We start from the raw sequence: 11792 nt of genomic DNA, 5'->3' as shown, positions 1-11792 counted from the left end.
CCTCTCCCCAGTTCTTCCTTTTCTGTCCCAAGATGTGGATCGAAAAAATGATATGGGGGCTCTCCGGCTCCGGCGAGAAGAAAGGGGTGGGCGGCGAAGCATAAAGCAAAGTTCATTGACTTTCTGGGCGGCCAACGTAGGCGCAACTGGTTTGTTGCTTTGTTACAGTAGTGATGTGGCCCAAGATCTTGACTGTCGGTGGCGGCCGCTCGACAGGATGGGGCTTGCCACACCACATGTGGGTGGGAGGGGGGGACGGGAGTCTCCGCTAGGTTCAGGGTGCTGCAGCGGCTTGCTGCCCTCTAGGAATCCCTCTCCTCCACTTCCTTACTCTCCTGGATTCTCAGGAGGAGCATAGGCCAGTCACGGCCGCTTTTGACCACCGAAAATCCTGGGCTGCAGCGAGATCTTGCCGTCTCGGTCAGAAGGAGAGAAGGACTGGCAGATCTGGGCTGACACTGACGGTTATGCTACAAACAAATCAACGGGAGTCACAACTACTGATGGATCCACCTCAGTCGTGTATGTGAGTTCCCCATGTTCTTATTCTCTTTCCCATGCCCTCTACTGTTGTGCATTCCTTATGTCTTTTTTTTTATTATGTTTCATATCCTCTAGGTACATTCTCAGATGATGATTATGTATAGGACCACGTAAGCTGGAATGTTGAGATGTTCAGCACGTACTTGTGATTAGTTTCTACAAATTGGTCTACAAGTTATTGGAGGAAAATCATAGTGTACAGATGTAGAAATATATTTTAAGAATATTTACTCATCTCCTATAGATGCATCAAAATATATGCTTATTTGAAAATCTTTTGAGCAATATGACTATTTACTTTCAGCTATTTGGAAGCAAGTAATATACAAATCATTTTTTTGCTGGATATTTGTCTTTTTTATGGTAAAGCTTACAAGCTATGTCATCGATGAATATGTTCTTTTGCACTACATTGGCCACTTGAACCAGCGGGTGAATCAGTTAATGATGGAGCAAGCATTGCCTTTCAGGTTATAATGGTTTTTGCAACAAGAAGTATCATGTATGGTTCAAGACTTTGATTGACGGCTTATATTGTTTAAGAAACAAATCTTGAAATAAACCTTTTGAAGTGATTCTTACTGGAATAATGTAAAGTGTTTCTTCCAAGTGTAGCAATTCCATGTTTCTAAAAAAAATATGGCACTTTTGCCTCTATTGCAGGTTTATATGAATGGAGCATGATAATTTGTTAAAATCTGTTAGGTATCCTTGAAGATTTGATCCAAGATTTATATTAAAAACCAAAGATCCATGAACAGAATTATAGGCGAGTTCTTAATGAAAATACATTAAATATTTATTTAAAGGCAAAAGAGTCGGATGGCTAAGTTTTTTTACAGTATTTTCGCATTTCTGCTGCGTGTGAGAATTAAGCAACGTTACTACCATATTGTACAATTTAGCTGGTTTATGGAGCATTTTGGTGTCGTCGAATGAATTCTTCTATTCTCCTTCCTTCTGATCAGGCCACTGTTCGAAATATAGTTGTCATGCTTGGTAAAGCATGTTGTGGCCAGCAAAATAATTATGTGTGTCGCAATGATACATTTGTATCTCTAAACTGGATCTGCTGACTAAATTGTGCGTCCCTCATTTACTAACATATCTAAGTGATCTTTTTTGATGTTTTGTCTGTATGATTATAGTGAACAAATACACCTTCAGTATTGACATAGAATCTAGCTTGAGGCAAGTAAGTGTTGTACATTGGATGTCGTTGTGTTAATTGCTACAACTTTCTGAACCATCAACCATCCAGTGGAACTATGTCAGCCGTGTGGCAATTTTTTCTTTGAATGATTCCCATTCAAATAACCTTTAAGCTCTCCCTTACATGAGAAGATAGGCTGGCTGGGTTGTCTCTGAATTCTAAGGCTGGAATGGAGCACCCACGCATATGGACCCACATGGAACACATGGGACGTGTTTGGTAGCCTGCAGACACATAAATTAATTTAGAGAACAATTAAAGAATGGTCCAATCTATGCACGAGTTGATATTTACCGTCTCATGTGCATGGACTTGCTCCTTTGCTGGCTTGGTCCTCTGTTGAGGTGGATTTTCCACCTGATATACATATCGATGGCCATAATGTTTGGTCCCAGGCTCTCTGAAGCGTTTCCTCTCAGTCACTGCCGACCTGGTCTTGTCGGTATTATTTCCTTATTTAGTTGCCTATCTGTTGTTGCTTTCTTTTAGGTTGCTTCTGCCGAAGTTGCCTCCTCCGATTAAAAAGGGGAGATAACTTTCTGATTTTTGTGAACATTGTTCCTTTTGCTATTTAACTGGCTCATCAGCATTGAAGAGCAAGTTCAATTTAACAATGTCTTGATGTCTACCACATTATTGCTGGAAGTTGCAATCTCTAAGCTCTCTGTAACAAGTCGATATGTGCCATCACTGTGCCAAGAACAATACTTTCTTTTTTTCTGACTCAGATATGTAGTGTCCTATTTCTCATTATTGTTTGCAAACAATGCAGAGATCGGAGACACCATCGAGGCATCGATGTCATGCACATCAGAATGGGGGATGACAGAAGAGCATTGTCCCGATCAGGATAACCAAGAAGGATGGCCTGCTTTGTGCGTCCGGGGGCATGGGAATGATAGGACATGCGTGAGTACTCGATGGTCATAATTGATCGGCAGATTGCATCCAAACTTTGGTAGATTTATGGTACAATATTTTCACATGAGAATTTTGTGGTTAGTTGACATCTGTACTAGATTGAGATAGTTACTAAAGATCAAGAAAAATCTTCCAAAATAAAAATATGCAAGAGGCATCTCACCGAATTAATCAAGTTCACACAACATGATTTATCAGACATAAGCCATTGTATTAGGAAATGGCATTGTGGTATATCATTTAAAAGCATAAAAAATGACTGGATGGTCTACTAACTTTTATCACTACCCATATTCGAGATTTTAACTAGACCTTTAATATCCAACATGCTATTATTATCACCCGGTTTTTACTTCATTGGCAGTTAGATCAAGTCTTTTTTATTATCTTCCTTCAAAGAATCACAAACATCAATTATCTCATCAACTTCTCAAATCTGCCCCTTTTCCATGCCTCTTAGCAAACAGAGACCTCCTTTTCTCTTCAGTGAATGTCTCCAGTTCTACATAGCTATAGAAAGCACTAGAGGACAAAAAACCAGCAGTCAGACATTAAAAGAAAAACAGATAATGTGTCTTAGTTAAGGTAACCCGGTTTCATAATACATTCTATGTAGTATGCACATCTAACCCGGCTAGGTCAAAACTCAATACAAAAGGATCCCCTCATAATTATTACGGCTCATATTTCCATGCATAGTAAGCTCTAGGTAAAGACTTGGTATTCCAATTTTTTGTTATTGATACTCAGCGATATAGCACTATCATCTGGTTTACATAACCTAGTTACATACTTGCAGACACATGGTAAGGATATCACGACCGAGAAAAAGTCTCTGGCAACTCCATCCCCTCAGAAGAAAGCGAGAAGGTAGAGCTCGGACAGCCTTCCACCAGGATTTCATTCATCGAAGAACACAAGCAAGCCGGCGCCAACATCTTAGCCAAACAGAGGACACAACAAAAACAAGGCCGGGCAGGACTCTGAAGGACAGAGACTAGCAAAGCACGGAAGGCGTCCCAAGGTTGGACTTATGCCAGGGGTATCTTCAACCGTCGCTTCATGCATAGGGTAATGGGTAGCCCTCTCGACCCACTCAAGATCCCCAAATCATTATGTAAGCACAGCATTGGGAATTTCCCTCAGAAAATTGTGCTTGGGAACACGGTTGAAAAGTTCGTCTGGTGGAGTGGAGGAACTGCATCTTCAATTTTTCATAGAGCACGGGTGGGATTATTTCGTGGAAGCCAACGACATTATAGAAAGCGACACCTTCATCTACACCGTGGATCTAGAAAGTAGCCATCCTCTGATACAATGGATGCAAGAATGTCCAAGACCGAGATACCTAGAGATTAGCATGAAATTAAATAACCTTTTGTCCATCGGTACAAAAATCTATACTAGCCTAGCCCTTAAGTTCTATATATATAATAGTTCTTCTATATTGTCCTATGTACCTATCAATTGATGATCAATATGAAGTACCGGTAATTATTACCAAACTGAGTTTCTTTGCCTTTCTAATACCCACTTATTTACTTGATCCCCAAGATCAACTCTGTATACACATTATTTCAGCAGGTGCACCATGAGATTTTGTTACTAACTATCTTAAAGTACAATGTCTGAACAACAAAAAACAGATTGTTTCCGTCAATTTAAATGTGTTTCCAAAATCGTATTACACAGTTGGCACGGCGTGCCGCCGTGCCCATCCATTGCTAGTATGAAATTTAAACATGGAGTATAGATGCTGGATCATGTAGCTATCAGTCGCGGATGTGCCCCGTTCGACAGATGAAGCAACTAGTAGAGATGGTCAAAAACTCATTTTGTCATCAGCGCTGAATCGTACCTGATTGTATCAAATGCCTGTCACTGGTAAAGATTACCACTGGATGTATACTCGTGACGTCGGGCTCTACCGCCAGAAGTCGTGGATGTGCCCCGTTCGATAGATGAAGCAACTAGTAGAGATGGTCAAAAGCTCATTTTGTCATCAGCGCTGAATCGTACCCTGATTGTATAAAATGCCTGTCAGTGGTAAAGATTACCACTGGATGTATACTCGTGACGTCGGCCTCTACCGCCAGAAGTGCGGAAAACACACTGTTACTTGTAAGCTTTTTTTCGGTGGTGTCTGCACGATTACTGAAAGCCAAATACTACCCCAATGTTGTCCTTACCTATACAGTGTTCGTAAAAAATGCTTCCCCTAGTTGCCAAGGGATCAAACTCCTAAACGAGGCCTTGTGCGGGGGATTTTCAATGACAAAAGAGTTTGTATATGGAAGGATAGTTGTCAGCGAGAGGTAATCACAAAATCTTAGGTAACCCAACTGGTTCCAAGTTGAGATGGGTTCAAAACCTGATTGATCCTTAATTCCTAACTCAAGAGTCTGGAAAGGGCCACTAACCAGATCCATTTTCCACAAATAGGACACTGACGAAATCCTAAACATCAGAATTCCAAGCATAGATTGGTGTTGACCATATTGCTTGGCAGCTAATAAAACAAGGCCAGTTCTCAGTTAAAAGTGCTTATAACTTGGCTTTGCATCTGAGATCAAACCCATAGAGCCATGGCTCGAGGCAATAACCAGAGGGTGAAAGGAAAATTTGGGACTCAGTTGGAAGGCTAATGTGCCTCCCAAAATCAGAGTCTTTGCTTGGAAGCTGGCCTCTAATACTCTCGGTGTCCAAAAGAACGGAATCAAAAGAATCAAGAATTATCTTCCAACATGCACCATGTGCGGTATGCAACCGGAATGTGAATACATGTAGTCATGTTCTGTAAGAAAGTTTCTAGTCTTCGTCGGGCTATGCGTGAGTGTGGCAGCTGCGAGGTGAATATGAGCTGAGGAAAACATGGGACGAATGGGGGGCTAAGCATTTGGGACAATCGACCCAGCAAGATGAGACCCATGCTTCTCTTTCTTTGGTGGAGAGCTTTGTATCTACGAAATGACAACATCTTCGTAAAAAGGCGATGCTTCAACTAATAACTCAGTTAGCTTCATCTCTAATTACCTAAACACCACTACTGATCAAGAATGGTTGGAATTAATATGACCGCAAAGGAAAAGGGAAGAACACTTACACTCCTGAATTTTCCACACTCATGAGTTAAACAACACTAAAGCTACCTTCACGCATGGTGCTGATCATGGCCATTGGGGCGTGATTGTCAGGAACCATGCTGGCAAAACCATTACATCATCTTGGGGTCCGATATTGCGGTGCCAATTGGCAGAAGAAGCTGAAGTTGTGGCTACAGTGGAAAGCATTTAGATTGCATCTACTCTTAATATCCCAATTATTTCTAGAGTGTGACCGTCAACAGGTGGTCACTGCTCAGATCAGCCAACGTCCCGGCGCATATGATGGCTGCATATAGCCATAGAACTTCTTCTAGTGGTGCTATGTACTCCTCTGCACCAGCCTTCATACTGGAAATTGCAGAGACCGATTGTACTTCATATATTTATCAACACCATTTCAAAAAAAGTTCCTAAAAGGTGAAGTATTGGATAGTACACTTCTTAGTAGTTAGTGTTGCCTAGCTTCGGTGATGGAGGGGCGATGATGGTGGCGCGCCTTCGGCTCGTGCTAGTGTTTGCAGTCGTCGCTAGGTAGTTCAAATACGGAAATTTAATTCGGCTCCCGAGTGCATATCTCCCTCTACATCAAAAACATATTTTGAAGTGTCGAATTTTTTTAACAAGACATTCTACATGTACATCTCCATAATATACGTGTATTCGTCAAGTTTCGTGGAAAAGTCTATATTTTTTGTGGTTATGTAAAAAAGAGAAAATTTGTCTTGTCAAAAGCCTTATTTTTAATATCGAATTTTGTGTTTTTTACACACGTCACATGACAAGTTGATTTTTCGTGAAATGAATTTGTTGGCACGTAGCATGTGAAGATGTACGTGTGAATTTTTAGTTTTAATTTTTTTGACATTTTAAAATATGTCTAAGATGCATTGCAAAATGAAGGAAGCATATGTTCCCATGAGCCAAAACACCACTCCCGTTCAAATATCTATTTGTAATGTTTATTACTTTTTAGTCTATTTGTAGATCGGTGAAATTTTCGCAAAAAAGTACGGACAGTACACTTCTTAGTGGTTTATAGGACTTACAATTATAGTCGGTGAATAATAAGATGTAATGAGGTCCCGTGAAGAAACCTATCCACAGTATAATGCTCTTAATTAGCATATCCATGTAATCCGATCATTGGATTCTGCGTTTGTTTAGCTGTTAGCAGTTCAACCTGACGCACGCACGTCCGTGCAAATTACATGCGACCTGAACAAGAACACCAGCACCAGGGGTCCATGCAGATTCAAATCTCCTACCATAAAAAAGAGATCTGTCACCAAATGGTCTCTGAAAAGAAATTTAAGTTATCGCGAAACAGCGGACTCTTTTCAGGAATCGTAAACATTTTCTAGTCGTCCTTTCAACTGGTTGTGATAGATCACTCCAATTCTCCAATTATTAAAGCGAACAAAAGAGCAAATCGAAACATGCTGCAAAAGAGCAAAGATGATGCAGGCATGGCAAGGATAGATTATCTATCAGGGCTGCTTTTTTGCTGCACGATCTTCCTTTTTCCGCGGCATGACCTTGCAACATGACCTTCACAATATTGGCCCTTGTCACGGCCGGCCGGGATGCTTACTATGCTAGCTAGCGCCAAGAACATTTCGATGTTGCAACAGTTGTGCACGCATGTGCAGTTGATTAACTAGCCACTCAACACATTCGATGTAATTACTAGTATTATACTATACGCTCCACCGTCTAGGCTCGATCTTATACAGCGCCACCGCCGCCATTTTTGTGGACAGAGGAAAGCTCGAGCTCCTTCTCGTGGTCATCGTCCACCGCCATCTCTAATGGCTTCATGGTGTAGAAACGGAAGCATATGAGGTAGTAGCCAAGGTTGAGCAGCATGAGGCAGGTGACGAGCCAGTAGTAGGCGTCCAGCCTGCCCCTGTTGATATTGTCCTGGAGCCAGTCGCCACTTCTCCGCGTGGCGCTTTGCACCGCCGTGACGAGCACGGTGCCCATGTAGCTGCCGAGGGAGGCGGAAAGCCAGAAGAGCGCGGCGGCGGTGCTGCGCATGCTCTCCGGCGCCTGGTCGTACAAGAACTCCATGTGCGCAACCGAGGAGAACCCATCCGCCACGCCGTGGATGGCGTACTGCGGCACCAGCCAGAACACGCTCATCGGCACCATGGTTGCCGGTGTGTCCAGTAGCCCGTGATCGGCAGCGGAGCCCCGGCGTTTGGCCTCAACGAGCGCCGCCGAGGCGACACCGAGGATGGAGATGGCGAGGCCGACGGCCATGCGCTGGAAATAGTTGATCCCGGACGGAAGGCCCGTGAAGCGGCGCGCGATTGGCACGAAGGCCCGGTCGTAGAGAACCAGGGTGACGAGCATCGCGACGGTGCTGAAAATGGACATGGTTGCCGGGGGGATCTGGAAATGCTGGGTCATGTGGCGGTCCATGGTGCGCGCCTGCATGATGGCGAAGCTGTTGTTGTGCGAGCCGGCGGTGACGAGCAGGATACCAGCCGACCAGATGGGCAGCATGCGGATGAGTGACTTGAGCTCCTCCACGCGGTGTACCGTCGACAGACGCCACATGTCTAGCTTGCCGGAGCCCGCTGTGTCTGCCGGCGTCACGATCGCCGCCCGGTCGAAGAAACTGAAACCACACATGTACGGAACATATATCATCATATAATACTACTATCTTGCATATAATATTTGTATCATAGTATCATTATGTTTATTGATTTATAGGATCTTGCTGTAAAATTGAGTATTTGACATTAATTTTCTGGTACCATTATAAACTCTCATCATTAATTACTCACATCAGCTTTTTTAGTTTGTATTTAGTCTATTTTTATGTGTAGATTCACTCACTTTAGTTTGTATCTAGTTTATTTTAAAAATATCTAAAACGTTTTACATTGATGCACGGAGTGAGTAATATGTAAGAAATTAAGACGCACACGTACGTATATATATATATACATATATATATATATATATATATATATACATACATATATATATATATATATATATATATATATATATATATATATATATATATATATATATATATATATATATATATATATATATATATATATCTGCTTTCGATTTGGATTTCTTCCTTTGTGCACTGATAATGTAAACGCCACCAAAAGCACGTAGCCGACGCGCCTAACACCATTCGTGGACGCCGGCTCCGAGCTACGTCACGTCATGTGCTACGCGGCTTAATTTGCGAGAGGGAAATGCATGTGAGGACAAATTAATTTGTCACTTACGTGAGCTGGTTGGTGTGCAGGAGCCTGCCGTTGGTGGAGATGACCGCGTCCAGCTCCTTGTCCTGGTACAGCATGCCGGGGTCCTCCGGCAGCGGGGCGGCCCGCTTCTTGTAGGCGGCGGCGACGACCTGCGCCACCCGCGTGAAGGGGCTGCCGCCGGGCTTGAGCCGGACGTAGAGCGGGTAGCCGAGCACGAAGACGAGGATGGAGACGAACATGGCGATGGCCGGGATCCCGAAGCCCCACCCCCACCCCACGTTCTCCTGGATGTACACCACCACCGTCAGCGCCAGCAGCACGGCGAACCCCATGGTGAAGAAGTAGAGGTTGAAGTACTGCCGCTTCTGCCCCGCCACCGCCTCCGCGCCGCCCGCTTCATCACCGTGCTGCTCCTCCTTCGGCTGGCTGTCGAACTGGTCGGCGCCGAACGCCACGACGCACGGCCGGATCCCGCCGGAGCCGAGGGAGGTGCAGAGCAGAGAGAGGTAGAGCACGGCGAGCTGCAGCCCGTTGGCGCGGCGGCACGGTGTGGCGGGAGGGGAGCAGGGGCCGGGCCGGAGTGAAGGGACGAGCGCAGAGACGACGAGGCCGAGCATGCCGAGCTGGAAGAAGACGGAGCCGGCGATGATGGTCCAGAAGCGGCCGGCGAAGGAGTCGGCGGCGAGCGCGCCGAGGATGGGCGTGAGGCTGGAGGTGCCGCCGAAGTTGGTGAGCGTGTTGGAGGCCTCCACCAGCGGCAGGTGCAGCTCCTGCGTCAGGTACGTGATGAGGTTCGCGCCGAAGCCCGCCGTGGCGAACCTGTCGCAGACCTCGTTCACTGCAGCAAGGTCAACAGACAATACAAGCGATGAGAACACCTGAGTCTCCAGTAAACATTTGCGTTATAGTACTAATCGAATACTCTCCGGTTCAAAATTATTGCTTACAAATGAATATATCTACACACTAAAACATAACTAGATACATCTATTTTTAGGCAATTATTCTGAACTGGAGGGAGTATCTTCATTCAGTTTTGTTCTGTCCTTAGAGTAATAAAATGTCCGTAGGGTTATGTATGTGAGAAAAATACTGCAAGATGCTCCCTTTAATAGCAATAAATTAGAGAGAAACAAAGTTACTGGGCAACCGCGAGGCAATTGATTCAGATTTCCGAAGACAGCGAGAAGTACGTCTTAGTCAAACAAAACGTATAAAATGCAGAGCAACCAGTAGCTATTAATCTTCGCTGGCTGGACGCGAGAACACAGCTTTGGTCAGAGGTGAGCTCAGTTGCCGACCAAATTAATGGAGAACTGGACAAGGTACAACCAACCATCTTGGTGCGAGGATGCATGAACTCTACAATGTTGGCTCTGCTTTCCCTAGATTATTGAAAAATGCTCATGCAAGCAAGCTGCAGCGCTGCACGATGCTCACCTAGTATGAACGGCATGGTCCGGAAGCCACCCTGCTTCCTCTTCGTGCGGTCTCCACCCCTCTCCCTGTCCACCGTTGTGGTCGCCATGGCCGGAGATCGAGAGCTCAAAGCCCAAGACGATTAACGCAGGCGCTGCTTGAAGCTCTAGATCGTTAGCGGGGAGAGCAGGCCAGATGGGACTGTGGCCTTCACATGCTGCTACATGTGATGGAAGGATAGAGCCAGTTTATATAGACGCGCCGTGTCTGCAGCGTTGGCTGAGAGAGTAGCAGCTGGTGGAGGCCGACCACCAGTCACTGTAGACTGTTGGTTCAGACCTACGATTTGGGGTTTTATCGGATTGGAGGGGAAAATGGATGGATGGCTAGGAAATTATACGTGATAGTGGGCTGGTCGTAGTGAAGCATTATCTATATGGGGTTCTTTCCTTTTTGTGCCGTTCCTATGATCGCATCCGTATATCCAGGGGAAAGGAGGAAAACAACAAAATAACCGTTCTTTTACGTTTTGAAGCGCAAACAAGATCGATTAGATACCATAAATATGTTGGTGGGAAACCTTAAAATGGCCTCCCAAAATCGCCCATACTCGGTAAGGGTGGCTAGGTGGCGGGAGGGACACTGCAGCCCTTTTTTGTCCCCATGAATTGGCATCATTGATCTCTTCGATGTTGCTCCGTCCTTCTTCAACGCGTTGCCCGCCCCCACCCCCTCCTTTGGGGGCCAAAATCTATCGGTAGCGGGCTGAAGAAGACAAGGAAGCCGCATACCATGGTCCCACGCATTCTCCACCAACATATTTCGCGGCTCCCGTGTCCAAGACCCCTCCCTAGCTCGATCGGAAACGACGGTAGGGCCCCGCATGTGTTTACTGTAGTGCTGGACAGGGATGAATTAACCTAACTATCCGCATTATTTTGTCAAATTATATGTGAATGCTTACTTTGTTTGATCTTCTATTGTCTAGTATGAATTTGCATTCGATTCCTACTTCGTATGTCAACATGTAGAAGCAAAACAAAGTTGACATTCATAGTACGCCACTAGACGCATTCGATCAAGACTATGATGCCCAAGAGGCCAAGGAGGTGGATGAGGATGTGCTCGACGCTTCTCAAGCAAATAGAAGATCAAAAGGATGTGCAAATTACAAACCGAAAACATTGGGTTGGTCAGGGCATAAGAGAGTGTGTCACCAGATACGGTGACCGGGAATGATCAAACCGGAAAAAAGTATTAGGAGAGAATCAAGAAAAAAATCACTAGTAGAAAACAGGGCTTTCGTCCAAAGGTCCCGGGAGCTTTAGCCCCAGTTAAAAAACGAACCGGGAC

At 44.8% G+C, this 11792-nt stretch overlaps 1 protein-coding gene and 1 long non-coding RNA gene across 2 annotated transcripts; one reads left to right on the top strand and one right to left on the bottom strand.

Moving 5' to 3' along the window:
- The first annotated feature begins 241 nt into the window (after window positions 1–241).
- On the top strand, window positions 242–4186 carry LOC127314195 (uncharacterized). Its single transcript, XR_007859490.2, has 3 exons — window positions 242–526; window positions 2529–2665; window positions 3477–4186. It is a non-coding gene; the product is annotated as an uncharacterized lncRNA (long non-coding RNA).
- Window positions 4187–7134: 2948 nt separating this feature from the next.
- Window positions 7135–10680, bottom strand: LOC127314154 (protein NRT1/ PTR FAMILY 3.1). Its single transcript, XM_051344620.2, has 3 exons — window positions 10461–10680; window positions 9042–9858; window positions 7135–8404 (listed from the first exon to the last, which is right to left on the bottom strand). The coding sequence occupies exons 1-3, from the start codon at window positions 10546–10548 to the stop codon at window positions 7507–7509; spliced, it is 1803 nt and encodes a 600-aa protein (XP_051200580.1). The 5' UTR covers window positions 10549–10680; the 3' UTR covers window positions 7135–7506.
- Window positions 10681–11792: the final 1112 nt, after the last annotated feature.

This window comes from Lolium perenne, chromosome 1, assembly GCF_019359855.2.
Source record: "Lolium perenne isolate Kyuss_39 chromosome 1, Kyuss_2.0, whole genome shotgun sequence".
Lineage (NCBI taxonomy): Eukaryota > Viridiplantae > Streptophyta > Magnoliopsida > Poales > Poaceae > Lolium > Lolium perenne.
Note: the sequence above shows the minus strand (reverse complement) of the source record. Positions and strands in the feature narration are given on the sequence as shown.

Coding starts and splice junctions, on each gene's coding strand:
- LOC127314154 (XM_051344620.2), bottom strand. CDS start 10,548: ATGGCGACCACAACGGTGGACAGGGAGAGGGGTGGAGACCGCACGAAG. Junction 9,859..10,460: donor GACCATGCCGTTCATACTAG/GTGAGCATCGTG, acceptor ACCTTGCTGCAG/TGAACGAGGTCTGCGACAGG. Junction 8,405..9,041: donor CTGCACACCAACCAGCTCAC/GTAAGTGACAAA, acceptor GTGTGGTTTCAG/TTTCTTCGACCGGGCGGCGA.